General features: G+C 39.2%; 2 protein-coding genes and 1 long non-coding RNA gene across 5 annotated transcripts; 2 read left to right on the top strand and 1 right to left on the bottom strand.

Moving 5' to 3' along the window:
• The first annotated feature begins 25 nt into the window (after nt 1-25).
• On the top strand, nt 26-4,781 carry LOC127478906 (uncharacterized). Of its 2 annotated transcripts, none has more exons than XR_007907399.1 (3): nt 26-137; nt 2,670-3,077; nt 4,315-4,781. It is a non-coding gene; the product is annotated as an uncharacterized LOC127478906 (long non-coding RNA). The 2 variants fall into 2 exon arrangements; XR_007907400.1 differs by having other exon boundaries at nt 2,667-3,077.
• Nucleotides 4,782-7,790: 3,009 nt separating this feature from the next.
• TPRKB (TP53RK binding protein) lies at nt 7,791-11,154 on the bottom strand. Of its 2 annotated transcripts, none has more exons than XM_051805187.1 (4): nt 10,846-11,152; nt 10,007-10,129; nt 9,553-9,726; nt 7,791-8,745 (listed from the first exon to the last, which is right to left on the bottom strand). In XM_051805187.1, exons 1-4 carry the CDS (start codon nt 10,984-10,986, stop codon nt 8,659-8,661), a joined length of 525 nt encoding a protein of 174 aa, XP_051661147.1. In that variant the 5' UTR covers nt 10,987-11,152; the 3' UTR covers nt 7,791-8,658. The 2 variants fall into 2 exon arrangements, with proteins under 2 accessions (XP_051661147.1, XP_051661148.1); XM_051805188.1 differs by lacking the exon at nt 7,791-8,745 and adding an exon at nt 8,861-8,941 and having other exon boundaries at nt 10,846-11,154.
• A 20-nt stretch (nt 11,155-11,174) lies between these two features.
• Nucleotides 11,175-18,259, top strand: ALG10 (ALG10 alpha-1,2-glucosyltransferase). Its single transcript, XM_051805184.1, has 3 exons — nt 11,175-11,388; nt 11,726-11,923; nt 14,225-18,259. The coding sequence occupies exons 1-3, from the start codon at nt 11,224-11,226 to the stop codon at nt 15,278-15,280; spliced, it is 1,419 nt and encodes a 472-aa protein (XP_051661144.1). The 5' UTR covers nt 11,175-11,223; the 3' UTR covers nt 15,281-18,259.
• Nucleotides 18,260-18,504: the final 245 nt, after the last annotated feature.

Below are 18,504 nucleotides of genomic sequence, written 5' to 3'. Positions count from 1 at the left end.
ATTCTGGGGCCTGTAGTTGGCAGGGTCTCCCCAACGGCCGCCCGGCCCGCGCCCTCTCCAGTGGTCCGGCCGCGCCGTGTCACCCCCTGCCTGGCCGGCTCGTCAGCCGTGGGGGTGGCAGCAGCCTCAGGAGAGGTGTGGGTGTTACTGAGAGTCTCGGCTTCAGTGCCATGCCAGGGAGCGGGGTGACTCCAGGCGCAGCCGCCGTGCTGGCTGCGGGGGAGCCCGCGGGCCAATTCCTTTGGTTTCCTCCACGGCTTTGTGATTGTCCTAGTAACTTAACTTCGCCAAAAATTAAGTTAAGGGGAGGTTCAAGTTGGACATCAGGAGGAATTTCTTCACAGAAAGGGTAGTCAAACATTGGAATGGTCTGGCTGGTGGGGTGGTGGAGTCACCACCCCAGGAGGTGTTCAAGGGAAGGCTGGACACAGCGCTTATTGCCATAGTCTAGTTGACAAGATGGTGATCAGTCAAAGCTTGAACCCTATCGTTTCAGAGGTCTTTTCCAAACCAATGGATCTTGTGATTCTGTAAAGGGAATATATACCTAATCCTAAAGTGGCATAAGGAACAGCAAGATCCCTGGATGTTGGTCCTGGCTACTGCCAGTTAATATGGGCTGACTGATAGAATAGTTTTAAAAGTAGACCTGTGTTAGTAGAAAACACCACCGTTCACAGTTCTTCTCACATTTAGTGCTGCACAGTGCTTATGGTTTTCTCCTAATAACGCATGGCCTCAGAAATTGTGTTCCAGTGATGTATTCTGTTCTAAGTATTTTGGGATGACTAAATCACTGGGCTGGAATTTATCAGCTGAATAAGAATAGTTTATAATAACCTGCAGATTTTCATATGCATAAGATATTCCATAACCCTTTCTCCACTTGGTTACTTGTATTTTTTTTTATCTTTCATGGAGCCCTGCAGGATCCATTTGTAACTTGAGTATAAAGCAAGTATCTTATGTATTGGCTAATATGCATAGTAAATGGCATGGATAGATAGGCTGTTGGGCTGAATATTAACATGATCACCTCCCACCTCTTCTCCCTCCACATCACCCCAGGGGTTCCTCCTGGCTGGCAGTGGTCAGTTGCACAGGCAACTGTCAGGCTTAGCTGCTTGTAAAGAAAGGCCAAACCTCATGATTACAGAATTTCTGTCTTCCAGCTTTTTATTTCAGGATTTTCTCTTTGGTGTTTTTCTCATTAGTCCTTGAATTGCTATTATTGATGTAACAATTTCAATCCCACTTTTTTACTGTTCTTCTCTTGCATTGCTTTAGCCTATATAATGTCTCAGTAATAGCTCAACAGCAAGTTTTTTTCAGTAAGTTGAGCAAGGGTCTGTGGCTGTGTTAATAACACTGGCCTGTGCACATTAGAAAGGAAAATTTTCCACAAAGAAAATTATGATAGAAGAATAAAAGTTGGGAGATTTCAAGAGTGCATTATGTGATCAAAAATCAACACTCTCACACTTCTGAAATGAGGCTTGTACATACCTCCCTTTGCTTGCTTCAGCTGAAAAGTGAAAGCCATCAGTAAGATCTAGAAAACCAAGATGAAACTGATGGGGAAAAGGGCAAATATGTTGTAAGTGCTACTTATCTTAAGACAGAGTAAAAGAAATGTATCAAGAAAGCTAAATACATACAGGGAAAACTCAGTGCATCTACCACCCTGTATATGTTACTTAAGAAAACAGAATCCAAAAGTTGTAACTGCCTATATTCTCAGGATCGGGTCTGAAAAAGCTAGAACTGATTCAAGTCAGTAATTCTTTACTGATGTCCAAACTTCTTCCTCCAAGTCATTGTAATATTTATATTTTTCTATATTTATTATATAACTAATAATTTAGAACGATTCTATGTCCTCAGTAGCTCCACTGGTTCAAGTGGCACAGTTTCGCTCACACGGGTGAACAAGCTCAGTCTTAATTTTCTGGAGTGTAAAGTGATTTCCCAAGACATGTTTTGAAATTGCTAACTGTTTTAATAAAACTAAAGGAACCAGTTTTATTCATACAGAAATATAAATGCTATGTGAAGGAAAGGCAAAAGCCTTTAGAAATGCACCAGAACTACAATTTTAGATTTGTCTTAATAGCAATTCTATGTGACAATAAGCTGAAAGTAACATTTAAATGAGAAATGTGGTTATTTTAAATTTTTTTTATAGTTTAAAGATGATAAAAAAAGTGTTTTGGGAAAGAAGGGCTTTGACCTGTCTTCCCAAAGTGCAAATTGAAGTGTGTTTGTTCACAAGCCCTACAAATAATTACGGGACCACTGGATTTAAGACCACCATTAACCCATCTGATCATGCCACACCCAGCTATTGGGCACAGCCTCTTGTTAATGGCTTTAGGTGGTCAGGGAATAATAGGATGTATATGACTGTTAATAACCCTAAATGTCAAAATGGTTTTTTTGTGCTAATATATTGCTTATTGACTGCTTATTGAATGTGATCGTGTTATAAGTCAATAGTTTATAAAGAAGGCACCTACTTTTTCATAAAAGTGTTTGAATATTAGAGCATATGTAAGTGAGAGTGGCTTCAAATTTCACTCCAGCCAAGTTAAACCAAATTGCAGTTGTAGAAAGGAACTAAGTTTTACCCCAAAACAGCCTGTGATCTAATAGAAAATAATTTCCAGCAGCAGCACCCTCCATCTGTGCCTTACTTGTGGTGTTATGAATTTGGCAACACCTCAGCAGTGAGCTACTGTTTATAAGAAGAGATCCCAGCAGCTAAAAGAAGCCAGTCATTGGGATGACTCACTACTTGCCTTGTGAACTGCTCAAGGGAATTTCTTGAAGAACTATGTCAAAAATCAGCTCTAGAAACCATTAATTTGAGATCTTTCATTGACACATAACAAGTGCTCCCAGATTATTGTTGGTTAAGTTCGTGGGCTTGGAAGGAAGATTCTTTTTGTCTGTACTGAGTGAAGATTTTCCCCTTTTGTGCAAGGCAACAAGAGGATAGAAAAGGCTTTTTTCCTCTCTGCAAGAAGAAATCTGACGCAGTGTGAACCCAATCAAGGCACCATGAACGCCTGCAGGAGGTAAGCTGCACATACTGCATTCCCCTCAGGTAGGAACAGAAAAGCAAACGACTGGCAAATTATTCCTCTCATGGTCTTCACATGATGCTCCAGATGATCGTGAGCTGTGTTATTTGATTTGCAGCTATACAAGCCAAATTGTTCTCATACAAGTGTTAAATGTCTATTTCTAATTCTGCAATTACTTTATGTAAAATCTCAACTGCAGAACTTCTGTTTTATTGATGAATTCCCTTTTGCATTTCCTACTCTTTTATTTTTAACAAATCAGCTTTGACAGCTCTCTTCCAAGCATGCATAAGTATGTAATTTCTGGCTTAAAGTTCTTTTTTATTCATAGACTGTATCTCCACTAACATTTGTGGTAACCCCTACTCTTCTGCAGTAATAACAGCAGGAACATGTATGAACCAGAGCTGTAATACATCTAATACTTCTCAGACCCCTCCCTAAGCTATAGGATCACAAATTAATTCATCTCCTTTTAGCATTCCAGTTCAGATGGAATTGTGAATATTAAGCCTTTTTTTCTCTTAAAAAAAAAAAAAGAGAAAGAAGGCAGCAGGAACAAGGACTTAGCACTGGGGCTTAACAGGCAATTTTCAGTGGAAATAACAATAACTGGAGGTCTGTTGCCACAGGCTAACACTTCTAGCTTCAAACCATTTGGGAAAGGTGGCAAAGCAATGTCAAATGTTACTCCAGAGAATCCTGCGGATATGCTTTGTGTAGTTATTCCTGATTGGTATCTTTGGCTAATGAATACCTTGACACAGACTGCAGAGAAGTCCCCTCTGAAAAGCAAAGATAGAAAAACACATCAGAGCAGGATGGGAAGCTCAAATAGCACATGCTGTGCTTATTACCATGGATGAAAGCTTTGGAAACTGGTAATTTTTTATTTGAATCCTGCCACTTTCATAATATTGCAAAATGAAAGGGTATGTTTTTTCTCATACAATGATCTGCATCAACAGTGAAGAGTAAGAGCACTGTGTCCTCTAACAAGCCCCTACCCAGTCTCTGCCTGTCAGTGGGAGAGAAATACCAAATGGCTGGTAAATGTTTTGCATTTCCAATTATGGAAATTATTTTATTAGCCTCATACAATTTGAAGAGCGCTTTCCCAAATCTAGTCAACAATACAATGCACACTCTGGATTTCATTACAAACACTGTTGAACTGTTAATAAAAAAGAATAATTTTTAATCTCAATCTTGCTTTCTTTTATATCAGGATACATTCTCTCCGTGCTCACAGGCAGAAAAACAATGGGAACAAAAGTGAGAACTTGCACAGCACCTCTGGGTTCAAGCACCAGCGAGGAGATGATCTTGTTACAGTCCATACCCTTTACACAGTGATCATCGTGATCCTTCTAATGGCACTTTGGGGAGCCTGGTCAAGAAAGAATTCATCCTTATAGAAGCAATTTAGCAGCTTTCTTTGTCAAGTATTTAAATAAGTAATTGTGTCGATTACTCATACCCAAGAAGTACAAATAATGGTCTCCATGTATTTCAATTTACTTGAAACTGCTTAAATGGCTGCTACTTGTGGAAGTGAATTTAACAGACCATGATTTGTGAATGACAGATACCTGTTTGGCCTCTACGTGTGTATATTACCCTCAGCACGTATATGAAACTTTGAAGCACAATATTCTAGAAAGAAGAGTTCAACTTCTGTTTTATCGGTCAACATTTTGTATGTCCACCCCAGCTTTCCATTTTTGAGCTTAAAATGTGGAGTCTCTACCTCTGCCAAGATTGCCTGTCCCAATCCATGGTAAAATATACACCACAAGCAGGAAAATAATCTGCCATGTCATGACAACATAAGAAAAAAAAATCAATAAAACCAGCTGTCCTGCAGGCAAAGAAGGGTCTCTGAACATGTGAAATTCATCTACGTCGCTGAAGAGACTTTATACAGGACTTGCATCCACATATTTTTAATTTATAGTAATGACTTTGTAAACTCAGGAATAAAACCATGAAATAAGCTGTATTTGTAAGCATCCTTTGTCACAGAACCAGCTGGCTCAGTCTTCACTCTTGTATATATTTGTCCTGGTTTAAAAGTTAACCAGCAGGGGGAATGAACCCAACTCAAAGGAGAGATTATAAGTCAGAATAACAATTTATTAAAATAATACAGTAAGTACAATAATACAAACAAACAATTGGTCTCAACCCACAAAAAACCAAATGTATGACCCAGTACCCTGGGGCCTGAACAAAGTGGTGTTCCTTGGGCCCTGTTTGAGTCCAAAGTAAAGGGAGAGGGGAAGAACCTGCTGGTGGGAGAGCTGCTGCAGTCTGGCCAGAACTGGTGATCGCAGTCCAGTGGTGGTCTAAGTCTGGTTGAGAGCGATGAGATGCAGCCTTCCTCTGGATCCCACGAGTGGGTTGAAAAATGTTCCAAAACTCCAAGATTATATATCCTCCAGTTCAGGCAGGAATGTTCAGTGCTCCCCTCAGGGCGGGGAGTTTCACAAAGGGTGTGAGGACAGAAACATCCTCCTATCTCACAGGCCTCTTAACACCTAGTTTATAGCCTGAGGAGTCAGGCTCTATGGGCAGAAGGTGCGAATAGTCTATTGACAACAATAGTCTAGTTTCTGGGAAATGACATGGAAGGCTATAGAATACAGTTTTGGGTTACACCCACCATGATGAACTGATCTCAGCTGTCCTAACTAGGACAATATTTAATTTATCTTCAACCATTGCTTCCTTTTCCATAATTCATTAATGTCTCATGGTAGCACCAGCCTCAACATACACCAGCCTATTCTTGATGTGAGGTATTCCATACTCCCACTTTTTCAGGGAAGAGGAAGTAACCCCACTCAGACAACCTGCAAGCTTTCTGGAAGTACAGCCAGTTAGCAGTCTCTGTTAAACTCTTTGTTAGGTGTATGGTTGTCTACACCAGATGAGCACAAGTTAATGGACATGCAGTTCTGAGGGGCAGTGAGTGCTGGGGACAATAGTTCAAGCCTTGGGAGTTAAACTCAGCTTAAACCCCAAATTTTAGCACTACCTAAACTAATAAACAAACAGTATGCCTCCCAAAAAAAAATCCTGTAAGACATTTTGAATACTCACATAGATACACATCTGTAATTATGTAGTACCTGTAGAGAACACAAGTACCATGTACCCCATTTTGATATCCACCCATAGCAGCAGGGGTACATAAACTGAAATGCCTCTGAGAAGACCTCCACGGCATAGCTCCAGGAGTGTGTACAAAGCAGAGTGTAGCACCAGAGACACCCATGCCTGCTCTCAGCAGGTGGGTGTAGGCGCTGAAATTGGTGATCCCCCATTGATGCTGCACTCTGCCAATGCTACCAATGTTGCTCTACTTGGGTGTGCTGCTGGATACCATCCTGGAAGGGAGGATAACCATCTCCATCATGACAGGTAGGAAGGTCTTCCGTGAGTATGGAACCACATTCCTGCTTTATGCCCAGGGGTATACCTGCTCTGTGATGGACAGGCCAGCAGTGGGACATCTGTCACATATACTTGGGCTGAAAGCTTTTAACTCAAGCAGCAACAGTCTGCTGGCTTTACCACGTGTTCCAAAGTCATTGTAAAGGATGGTGGTGTAACATCTGTTTCTTGTTTGCCTTGTCTCCTCTTCCCCTTCATCCTCTCTCCCACAAGAAACTCATGTATTGCAAAGCCTTCAAGCAGGAAAGTGAATTTTGTGGTGGACAAGGTTTTAGGCATTGAACTTAGAAGTACATACTGCTGGTTTTCCTCAGCTTTTGTCATATATGCAATACTGAAAAGGCAGCAGAGGCAAAAAAACCCCCAAATTCCAAAAACCACCCCACCTAGGAAAAAAAAAAGCTAGAACTGACCACACATCATAATTTTGGATTTGTTGTATTTATAAATCCTGCAGATATAATTCTACCTTTGAAGCCCTGCAGATCTAGATAAAGTATTGAAAATACTTCAGCTTCCTCTTTCACCTTGTGATAGTGGAGATCAGGTATGAAAGTTCAGAGGAGACAGCAGCAGAACATTAAATGTTTTGAAAAACCTATCTTTTTTTCTTAAACTTTTGCTTTGCTGGAAAACTGCCTTGGCTGATTTAACAGTAACATTAGAGATTCAAATTTACTAATTTTTAGTGTGTTCAGAAATACAAAAGTAACTTTGCAGGGTCAACAAAATCTACGTTTATTACCAGTTTTTGTAAATAACTGGTTAACCTGAATAATGCAACTAGGACTAGGGGTAACCTATGGTCTTGCAGGGCACAGTCTTCATTGCTAACAGACCCAAATCATCTGCCTGAGTTCTACTTTGGAGGCTTCAGTTCCCAAAATAATTTCCTGTAAATCCACCCATGAAAATACCTCATTTGGGTCTCACAGTAAATCAAAATTTTCCAAATTACTTTATGTCAACAGTAACAAACTCTTTAATGTTTCTGCAGCAGTGAAGCAGACTAATGAGAAGTAGAAACTGTAACCCCAACTTCACAACTTGTGTGTCAAAAGTTTTATGCAGTCATCATTGTATTACTATTTCTCCTGTATTAAAGACACTGGACAGATGTTTTACACATGTTCAAAAAAGGCTGTGGTTTAAGCAAAGCTGTCTGCTGTTATTTTAAGCTACCAAAAACATTGTAGTTCAGCCAGTAAATCTTATGATATGTTCCATGTACCAACTGGACTGTCAGAAAAGGAAAACAAGTATTTTATTTTCCATGGTCATTCTCACATCCTGATGTTACACACATCTTTTTTTAAAAGACGCAAGCCCTTCCAAGCTCCATTTTTTACTACTGCCTCACATTTCCCTTTAGAGAGGATGATGCATTCTGTAAAACCATCTTTAAAGCAAGAAGTCAGCACAGCGATTTCTCCCAAATCCTTTCTTTTGATAAATCTTGGAATTCCTTTGGTACTTGGGAACTAAATTTGCCATTGGTCTGGTTGGTAAGAAAAAGATGGTATTTGTACTCTTGGGTTTAAACTGAGGGAAGACTTAACCAAAATCAAAATGCAAAACACAAGCTAGGGATTTCCATAATTAATACAGAAACACAGACAAAAGTAGGTCTATATGTCAGTTCACTGGTCTGTTTACTGTATTGGACAACATTTCAACACCTTTTGTGGCAGTAGTATCCTTAAAAGAGTATCATCCATCAGGTGTACCGAAAAAACAAATCGGGGAGGGTTAATAAAAATTATTTAGAATGTTTGAATCCTGTCTGGCAAAACATTGTTGATAAAAGAGAAAAGTAAGTAGAGATTTCCAATCCTTCTGTTTATGTTCAGCTTAGAGCACTGGCAATTTTCCCTTGTCAAGAAAAAGGACAGAAATACCAACGGCAAATTCTGCTTTGCATGGCGGAATTGCTCTCTGTGCTTAGAACACAGATAAGATTACTAAGCTTGGTATCCAAGCTTGGTTAAAGATCAGATGTCATCAAACTACTCAGTGCTACTCCACTTTCTCTGAAATGCAAGATGAACTGCAATGAAGTGTTTTTACACCTTAAAAAGTCCTTTTTCCTTTTAAAAAATGTATTTCCACATTTTCATAAGACATCTTTTGTTGACATTCTGCAAACAACACTATCCAATAAGGTGCTGATTTTTTCTTCTTGCGGAGTAACTTTGTATATCTGCAGAAAAAAAAAGAACAAGAAAAACAGAAAAGCTGTATAAGGAAGGAAAAAATTATCACATAGCTTCTAAAAATATATACATACATGAAAAATTTTCCCCTCTCCGCCATTCTTACATTGGAAATTCCTATCTTCTTGTGACTGCAAGACAAAGTCGGGACTGAGGAACCAAGCAAATTCTGAAACTGCAAGACTAAGGAAATCAAGAAACTGAATGAGAGCAGCACTTGTGGTTGCACATGTTAAATGCTATGATCTGTCCAATTTTATTCATGTGTCTCCTATCATTACTTTGATGGACACAATCAAGATGATTTAAATTACTTGAATTTTATCATGTAGAACACACATGCTCCAAGATACCTATCTAATCTGTTAAGAGCACATATGCCCTAAGACAGCTCCTAACAGCTAATCAGCACGTTTTTATTTTAGCCACCCATACTGGGGCTATTTATGTGCCTAAGATTATGAAACTGTTCAGGACTGAAATTTTTAATTAAACAGATATTTGACTGAGAAAACAGGAAGCAAAAGTGCCTGAATGGTAGGCAGCAATCTGGAATTGATTTTTATGACAATGATAATAATTTGAAGACTTAAACTTTGTGATGTTGAAGTGTGACAATTAGAACTTGTTTCAACTAAAAAAATTTAAGAAATAACTAATCAAGGTTCACTGGAAACTAAAGAAATACAGATCCTAAGCTAAAGAAATACAGATCCTAAGTTAATTATGTCCATTGATATTTAATCAAACAATTAAATAAACTATCCCTTTTCTCTTCTCTTTTGGCTACATACCTTTTTAACTCTGGCAGTGTCTGTTAGGTGGGGGAGCTCATCTAGAGAAACCTGTTGGCCTTCCACTTGTGATGCTATATCTTCCAGATTTACAGTTTTGTAGCTATCCAGCAGAACAATGAGTACTGCTGTGTCACTGTCTGAAATGCCAAACTTTTTAAATGCATCTGAAATCTGAGAAAAGATAAAAAACATAAAAATATTATGAGTCACTTTCTTGCTACATATAAGCAATCTTTTTAGTTACTGGGTCAAACACACCAAGAGTATAACTTGACAAATGTTTTACATTAATGCAATTCTGACAAGCTACAAACAATAACAGCATATTAGTGTTATTAAAAATAACAGTAACTTCTATTACTAGGCAGGTAAACTCTGAATTTTAGTTTGGCTGTGTGGATCTTAGTAAGCTCTAGCAAAAAAAAAAAGAAATGTATTCAGTAAATCTTACATTGTTGTTTGGTGAAAGGTTGAAAATAATTTCTGCATAGAGAGTTCTGGTCTTCATTTTATCTATCTGTTGTAGATGTACTGCTTTGTTGGCTGCCACGAGAATTTGAAAAGGATCTACAATCTGTAAAATAGAACAGAAACCATTACACATAAATTTAACATACTGTTTATGAAAATCTGAAAAAACTCCTGACCACTTAATTTTGATTGCCTAAGTCTGCAGTCATAGAAGTGAACAAAACAGCATCCTCCTCATTATTTTAGTAATTCTTGCTCTTCTGAAGTCAATGTGTTTATTTCCTGCATGAGGTAATACTTGTCATAAAAATAAAGATTACCCTCTCTCAATCAGGTTACTGAAATCTTCTGAAAAAAGAACCACGTTAATGAATCTTTTGTCAATAAATTGCCAATTACTTTTCCCCCTTCCCCTAACTACTGCTTTACTAATTCTAACAAAAAAAAAAAACTAGATTCTGAAACTAGTTATGGGTTTAAATGAGGAAAAAAGGGTCTAAATAGTACATATTTGACAGCATGAAGCAAGTAGATTTAAATAGCTCCACCAAGTAGGATGTGAAATTACTCAAGGCCATTGATTTAGTAGGATGTAAAATTAATTGTTTTGGCCAATCCTGCCATGGCTCTTTGTTTTACACAGACGAACCCTTACGCTGTAGGACACAATAATGAAATCAAAGAAGGGTGTTTGAGCAGAGCGTGGAGGAAATGTAACGCAAATAAAGTCGTGTGACAGCGACTACAAGCACAGGTCGTTTTTCCCTGAGCTCCCACGAGGATTTCCACGCAAACAGGACGGCACAAAGGCTCACTCACCATCGCAGGGTTTATCAGTGCTCCTTCGAGGGATCCTTCCATGGCTTTTTTCCGTAGAGCAGCGGCATTTTTCACGTGTCGGAAGAGAAGCAGCGTGACGTTGTAGTTAGGGAACAGCTCCAGCTGGTGCGTCCGCTCCATCCTGGGGACACGGAGAGGCGCCCGCTTGTCCCGCCGAAAACACGGCTCTACCAACCCCCAGGCATTCCGACCGGGGGTTTCAGCTCTTCCCACAGAGAACCCCCACGCGTGCGGGCCAGAGGCGGCCGCACCCCCCGCGCCCCTTCCCGCCCGGCAGCTGCCGCGGACGGGACGCGCCGGCTCCTCCCGCCGTCCCTCCCCGGAAGGGCGGCCTTTCCCGGCCGGCGCGGCGGCGGCATGGAGCGCTCCGAGGCCTACGGCTTCTCCGGGGCCATGAGCGGCGCCTTCCTGCTGTCCTGCCTGCTCTTCGCGGCCATCAGCCGCCGCCAGCGCGGGCCCTACATGGACGAGGTGTTCCACGTCCCGCAGGCGCAGGCCTATTGCCACGGCCGCTTCCTGCAGGTCAGGATCCTCACAGCATCCCTGCCGCAGCAGCGTAGCTGTCGCTCGGAGTCGGGGATGTCTGAGCGCAGGGACTCGCCTGCCGTCCTTGTTGCCCGAACGCTCGTTTTGTCCCTTGGTGGGGCAGCAGCGCCAGGGCACACAGCGTTCAAAACCTTCGGTGTAATAATGCCAGAAGTCCGCGGAACAGCCGGGCTGGCAGAGCGGGCCGTGGCGCGGGTGGTGTGCCCGAACCATCGCGCGTCTCTGGCCCCTTTTGTGGGAGCTGCTCCGTAACCCTCTCTGTCTCTCTGTCTCTCTCTCTCTGTGTCTGTCTCACTCTCTCTCGGCCGTGCAGTGGGACCCCATGATCACCACGCTACCCGGCCTGTACCTGGTCTCGGTGGGAGTAGTGAAGCCCGCGGCGTGGCTCCTCGGATGGACCGGGAGCGTGGTGTGCTCTGTGGGAATGCTCAGGTTTATCAACCTCCTCTTCAGCGCTGGGAACTTCTATTTACTGTATTTGCTTCTGTTCAAGATCCATCAGAAGAATAAGGTATGGTCAAAGTAAAATAGTTTTATGCAGTTGTACAAGCAACTTTGATGTATATGTCCCCTTCACTACATACTATATACGTGAGCTGTCCTCAGTTTTATATGACTGTAAGTGCTGCCACCAGTTTGGCCAAGGAAGCCCATTCCTTTTCTCTAAATTTTTTTTTAATTTCTATTTTTCTCACTCTTGGTGCAATCCTCTAAAAATTTACTCTTGCACATAACTATAAGGAGTCCTGTGGAGAGAAAAGTTAGTTAGTATGGGTACAGACTTAATATCCAAATGTCTGATTGCTCATCTAGTTGGAATTGCTTAAGACTCTTCATAAACCTTCAACTGCAGAATCCTGCAGCCCTGTGGGCTATGTTTAAACTAAGATCAGTTCTTTAGAACGATACCAGGTTTGATGTCAGTATTTAGAAATGGAGAATAATTCAAGTTGCAAAAAAATGGAGAATGATTGAGGATGGAATGGACCTTAGGAAGGCCACGCTCTACCCCAGCAAAGGCCAGTCTTGAGATCAGGTAGGTTGCTCAGGACTGGAGCCTGGAAGACTCTCCATGAATGAGTGCACAACCTCTCTGGGCAATCTGCTTCATGACTGACTGGCCTCACGGCGAAAAAGATTGTCCGTAATTCCAGTCTGAACTTCTCATTTCAGTTTATCAGGGCACAAAATTGGACGTGGTATTCTAGGTGCAACCTAACAAGTAGAGTAAAGAGGGATAATAACTTCTCTTGATCTACTCTTGTTAATGAAGTCCAGGAGACTGTTGCTCTTCCTTAGTGCCAGGGTGTGCTGCCACCTCATGTTCACCTTGCTATCTGTGAAGACCCTCAGGTCCCTTTCCTCAGAGCAGCAGCCCCTCATTGTGGGGATTTATTCCTTTTCAGCTGCAGGCATTTGGATTCGTCGTTGTTGAATTTTGTAATATTTTTGTTGCCCCATTTGTCCAGCCTGTTGAGGTCAATCTGCATGGCACCTCTGCTCTTTAGCAAATTGCTTGGTCCCACCCAAGTGGGACACAATAGTGTCAACTACAGACTTGATGACAGTGTACATTTGCTGCCTTCTAGTCATAGGCATTAAACAGGACAGGTCCCAGTATAGATTCTGTGATACTCCGATTGTTACTGTCCTTTGGGTACAGTGGGATAGTTATTAACTGTCTAGCTGTCCACACATCCAGACCATAACAGTTCAACTTGGATACAAAAATGCTGTATATTTAAGGTTCTAGAGAATACACCACTGCAGTAGGTAAATTGTTTCAGTGGTTAACGGTCTATTCAAAAATCTTTAACTTTAGTAAAGTTATTTAGTGTTTGACTTTTAACTTTAAAAACACTTTATTCTATAAAGAAAATTTCTTTTGATGTATTTTCTTACAGGAGCATCTTCATGTTTAAGCACATCCAGTCTACAGAATTGGATCAGATCCAATAAATTGTTTCCATTTTCAGAACACTTAATTTTATACTTGGAAGTGGAAATATAAATGTAGAAAAAGGGTTTATGACAGTAGGCTAAGCATTGGGAAATGTAGTGGTATTTTTGACACTTCTTTGAGCTCAACATTTTATCTGTTCCTCTTTTCTGTAAGGTGGTAAGTGGCTGTTTCACCCCACGCTGCATCATTCAGAGACATCATGCAAAATTTTTTAATGTTGTGATTTATGTTGCATCATGTTGTGAGTGGGATAATTGGGAGGAGTTTTTAACTGCATGGTCTTCTGTCTTTTTTAAAGTTTTTTTTCTAACTCTTGAATTATAATGAGGATAAACAATAAAAGCTTCACTGTAAGAAACTTGGAGCTGGCCACTCATGTACTGGGTTCAAAAGAGGTGATAGTAGAGGCATAGAACGGTGCTGTCTCACAGATAAGCAGAATCCGATGATGAGATTGCAGGGGCATAAAACATTGATTTTATTTCCTTTTGCCCATTAGTGTAGCTCTTTCATCCTAGGTATGGGACCAGTTATGCTCCCACCGTGATTTTAATGCCACAAATATGTGCACACCTGACATATGAAAGAAGTTGGTGTATTTTTGTTGCCATGTTTTTAACTCACCTGCAGTAATGTTCTGTACTTTCACTTGGATTGAAGTGTAGTCCAATACTATATTAACATAACAGGAGGTTAACAAAACAGTATTTGTGCAGTAATGGAACCAAAGAGCATAGGAGATATTATATTGTGTTAACAGAATTCTCAAGAATGATACAAATTTTCTTCTAATTTGTTATTTTGTTTTGTCTGACATTGACTAACCATATTTTTCTGCTTCTTCTCTAGGCTGTGTCTGGCTTCCAGAGAATCTTGTCTACATTAATTCTTGCAATGTTTCCTACCCTTTACTTTTTTACATTCCTTTATTATACTGATCCAGGTTCAGTATTTTTTACTCTCTTTGCCTATTTAATGTGCCTTTATGGTAACCATAAAACATCAGCTCTCCTGGGATTTTGTGGCTTCATGTTTCGTCAGACAAATATTGTGTGGACAGTTTTTTGTGCTGGAAATGTTGTGGCAGAAAAGCTAAATGAAGCCTGGAAGACTGAATTACAGAAGAAGAAAGATGAAAAGATTTCTTCCAAGAAAGGATCATTTTCAGATTTGACCAGAATATTGCAGTTTCTTATTAAATATCTCATATCACCTAAAAACTTAGTTACACTTACTGCTTTAACTTGGCCGTACATCATATTAGTAACTGTCTTCTTTGGTTTTGTTATCATCAATGGTGGAATAGTTGTTGGTGACAGAAGTAGCCATGAAGCGTGTTTGCACTTTCCTCAGCTGTTTTATTTTCTGTCCTTTACTGTTTTTTTTTCATTCCCTCATTTATTGACCCCTACTAAAATCAGGAAATTCGTTCTGTCATTGCGAAAGCACCCCGTGCAGTACAGCTTAATCACCATCATCTCTTTATTCCTGATCTGGAAATTTACCTATGTTCATAAGTATTTACTAGCAGATAACAGACATTACACATTTTATGTCTGGAGAAAAGTGTTCCAAAGACACGAGCTTGTAAAATATGTATTGGTTCCATTCTATATATTTGCTGGCTGGACTTTTACTGATACACTAAAATCAAAATCGATATTCTGGATCTTAATGTATTTTGTGTGTTTATTAGCAGTCACAGTTCCTCAAAAATTGCTAGAATTTCGTTACTTTATTTTGCCATTCTTAATATATAGGCTCAATACTCCATTTCCATCTATGTATAGACAACTTCTGGAGCTGGCTTTTTATATTGTAGTAAATGCTGTAACTTTTTATCTTTTTCTAAACAGAACATTCCGGTGGGAAAACAGTGATGAAATACAGAGGTTTATGTGGTAACTTTTTTTTTTTGAATACTTTTACAGGTAGGAAAACCCAGTTCTATTTCAGGACTGGACTCTGAAGTGAAACAGTATGTTTTGCATCATGCGAGGGCTAATTTTCCCAGTTGGAATCGGGGAAGTAAACTCTTTGCTTATATTCTTGCAGCTGAATGCGAGATCTGGTATGTTATAATGTGAAGATACTCTATACATTGAATTTATGAGAATTAACAAATTGAATATGAGGAGAACTGTGAGAACACCTTTCTGTAATAGATGTAAAATGAGGGAGATGTTTACAATCATTTTTCATTGTAATAAAATATTATATAACATGCCTTTGAAGGTATGACAGTTTATAAGTATGTTTCAGAGGTTTCCTTTTGAAAAAAAGGATTTCAAGCATTGTGTTTATTTATCCGTGTGCATATTTATTCTTTGGATCAGGCCACTTCCTTCTAGGTTTCCTAATGGTCACGGTATGAACCACTACTAAAATACAATGTTTTCAAAACCTCCTACATCCCAGTGAATTTTCATTACTTTTTTGTCAGTAAATGCTTACTTTATTTTTGCAAACAGAATGTAGGCTCTTAAATCATTTGAGTTTTTGAACATTTTATTTCAAACTGATATTTATAAAACACAGCGGAGGCTGTGTGCATGTACTTTCTTCGGGGAATAAATGTTACTGTACAACAAAAGGTAAATTGCAGTTGGTAATGTGACCTATTAGAAGCAGAGTCATTTACATATGTCAGACGAGTGGTTCCACAGTGGATTACAGCCCAGTGAATACTCTCTTAAATAATCAGGCTCCTATGTCCTGTGGTTGTGTACTCAGAAGTTTGTACTGAAATTGGCTCTGAGTGAACTCCCAGGTTGAGCTGAGTGTTTCAAAGATCTTTGATGTGTAATCTTCAAGAAATACTAATGGCATTACTGAATTATTCTTTGAAATGTTTTCCATATTTATATATATCTAATGGGACTTGGGTGTATATATTTTGTTTTACAAAGGTAAAATACAATGTGTGTATCTCTCTATATATCTCTCTATATATATTTAAAAGCATCTAGTGTGCATTATCATCAGAATAAATGAAGGCTGTAATGGTTCCTGTCAGTAAATAACTTTATTAAGACTCAAAAATATTTGATTACTAAAATATGTGGCAGGGGAGGGTGGTGTCCAAAACTTCAGGTACTGTGTAGCCTCTATAAATTCATTATTTTCCTGTAATGAAAATACTGCAGCCAAATCTATGCAAGCATACCAGATTATTGCCACTGAAGTCACTCTGAAATGGGATTGTTTCTCAGAAGGTCAGTACTGGGGAGTTATGGACTTGGATCAGTACTGTTATTCTTTTCTTTTACAATATGCAGATCAATGTCCTGGCTCAATTCCTTCCCTGTACTAACACTATGATGAATGTGGTGAACTGAGATTATCCTGTCCAATGTCTTTGCAACCTTGTTTCTCCTAAGGAAACCCTAAAGCCACTCTTCAATGAGTAGGTGTGTTTGTATTGAATTTGTTTGCCAGCTTACTGTTTGCTTCTTACCAGCCTGGTAATTTGTTGCCAATGTGTGTACCATAGGGAAAGCCATTTTCACTCACTCCCTATTTGCTTCATGAAGTTGAGGGGACAACCTGAAATGGGTTGCTTTTCAAGAATCCAGTGTGGTTCTTGCAGTGTCCAGGATATTTTCTTGTGATTTTAGTATGATGGATTGGGAGGGGAAGTCTTGTGTGCCTTCTGCTTCCAATTTTGGTTTTGGATACCATAAAAAAAAAAATCCTAAGCAACGTTAAGAGCATTTGCCTCATAAGTACGACTTCATTTGTGCCCTGAAATACTACTACTGAGTTGGAATGGTAACGTGGGAAGTGTGGGGGTCTGGCTAGCATTCTGAATTGTATTCTAGATCCAGAGTCTTTTTCTGGCTTTATGTAGAGGAGCAGGTGTTCATTCCCTTGGCAAAAAAAATTTCCTTGCAAAAATTCCTGTGCGTAAAGTCCACAGGTATTTTGTCCAGGATGTCTGTTGCTACTTTTTCTGAATGCCTTTACTCCTCAACACTGGTAAGAGATTGTTCACACTTCCTACTTTTGACAGAGATAGCAGCTATGTTTCAGGTGAAAAGAACTGGGTTTAAATATTTGCAATTTTAAAGCATTTCTTTTGTAGAGAAAAGTGAATGCAAAAAGTCCACCAAAATTTAGAGCACAATACCTTTCTAATGAGCTCCACATCACAAGACATTAGAAAAATTACATACAGAGAGATGTCTGTGACCTGTTGGGGCTTTTTAACCAATATTAGAAGATGGGATAATATTTTATCATGAGATTTATTACTATACTTAATTTAGAAATACAATTATTCTTAATTTATTTTGCTAATTAAAAAGCAGGCTGAGTTGATATAAGTTTAATTAAAAAGGAATGTCCATGAATTACTGAAGTATGAAAGGAGAGTATAGAATAAAACTATGTTCTCACTTTTGCTGATGAGCCTCAGAGTGTTTGCAGGTAATATTCAGTGTTAGCCAATTCAGTCCAGAAATCAAGGTGGTTGTATCGTGATTACTCATAAAGAAAGGTGTCCAAATTCCATCAGTATCTCCTAGGACTTTGTTTAAATCCACTGAAAAATGAATTTTAATATTTTGCTCCTGAAATATTTCCATTGTAGTTATTTGTAAATTATTAGCTGTTTTCCTTAAAGACAGACAGAAAGGACTCTGTTTATCCTGGTTTAAGTTGCCAAGGTCTTCTAGATTCAATAGAACCATAATTGCTTACTTTAGGTTAATTCCTTAGCAGGTGTCATTTGGCAATGAAATGTCTTACAACAGCATTAAAATGATCATTTCTTGTAAATATTATTAGTCAGTTATTCATTTAGAATAAAATCACACTAATTTGTTGAAATATCCAAGGTAAAAACAAATAGCATAGCAAACATTTCCATAATGGCTGTTTAAAGGATCAGGTTAGGTTTTTCTCAGAAAGAAAGAAGATTATTTTTCAATAACTGTGGGAATAATAAAAACAGCTGAACAGTCACAGCATGACTGAATTGTTTTAAGGTGGGGAAAAAAAGACAAATAGTTGGACAATTTTTTCTTTTAGTTATAAATAGGTTATTATTCGGGAAGATAGGAAGTTTGATAATAGTTTATGCCGTGAACTGTATTTTCTGCTATTGGTGAGCATTCTGTATTTCATTC

This window comes from Manacus candei, unplaced genomic scaffold (genome assembly GCF_025592945.1).
Source record: "Manacus candei isolate 608988 ecotype Guabito, Panama unplaced genomic scaffold, ASM2559294v1 h1tg000063l, whole genome shotgun sequence".
Taxonomy (NCBI): Eukaryota; Metazoa; Chordata; class Aves; order Passeriformes; family Pipridae; genus Manacus; species Manacus candei.
This window is presented reverse-complemented; position numbering and strand designations above follow the sequence as displayed.

Coding starts and splice junctions, on each gene's coding strand:
- TPRKB (XM_051805187.1), bottom strand. CDS start 10,986: ATGGAGCGGACGCACCAGCTGGAGCTGTTCCCTAACTACAACGTCACG. Junction 9,727..10,006: donor ACCTTTCACCAAACAACAAT/GTAAGATTTACT, acceptor ATCTTTTCTCAG/ATTTCAGATGCATTTAAAAA. Junction 8,746..9,552: donor ACACTGCCAGAGTTAAAAAG/GTATGTAGCCAA, acceptor TTTTTTCTGCAG/ATATACAAAGTTACTCCGCA.
- ALG10 (XM_051805184.1), top strand. CDS start 11,224: ATGGAGCGCTCCGAGGCCTACGGCTTCTCCGGGGCCATGAGCGGCGCC. Junction 11,389..11,725: donor GCCACGGCCGCTTCCTGCAG/GTCAGGATCCTC, acceptor TCGGCCGTGCAG/TGGGACCCCATGATCACCAC. Junction 11,924..14,224: donor AGATCCATCAGAAGAATAAG/GTATGGTCAAAG, acceptor CTTCTTCTCTAG/GCTGTGTCTGGCTTCCAGAG.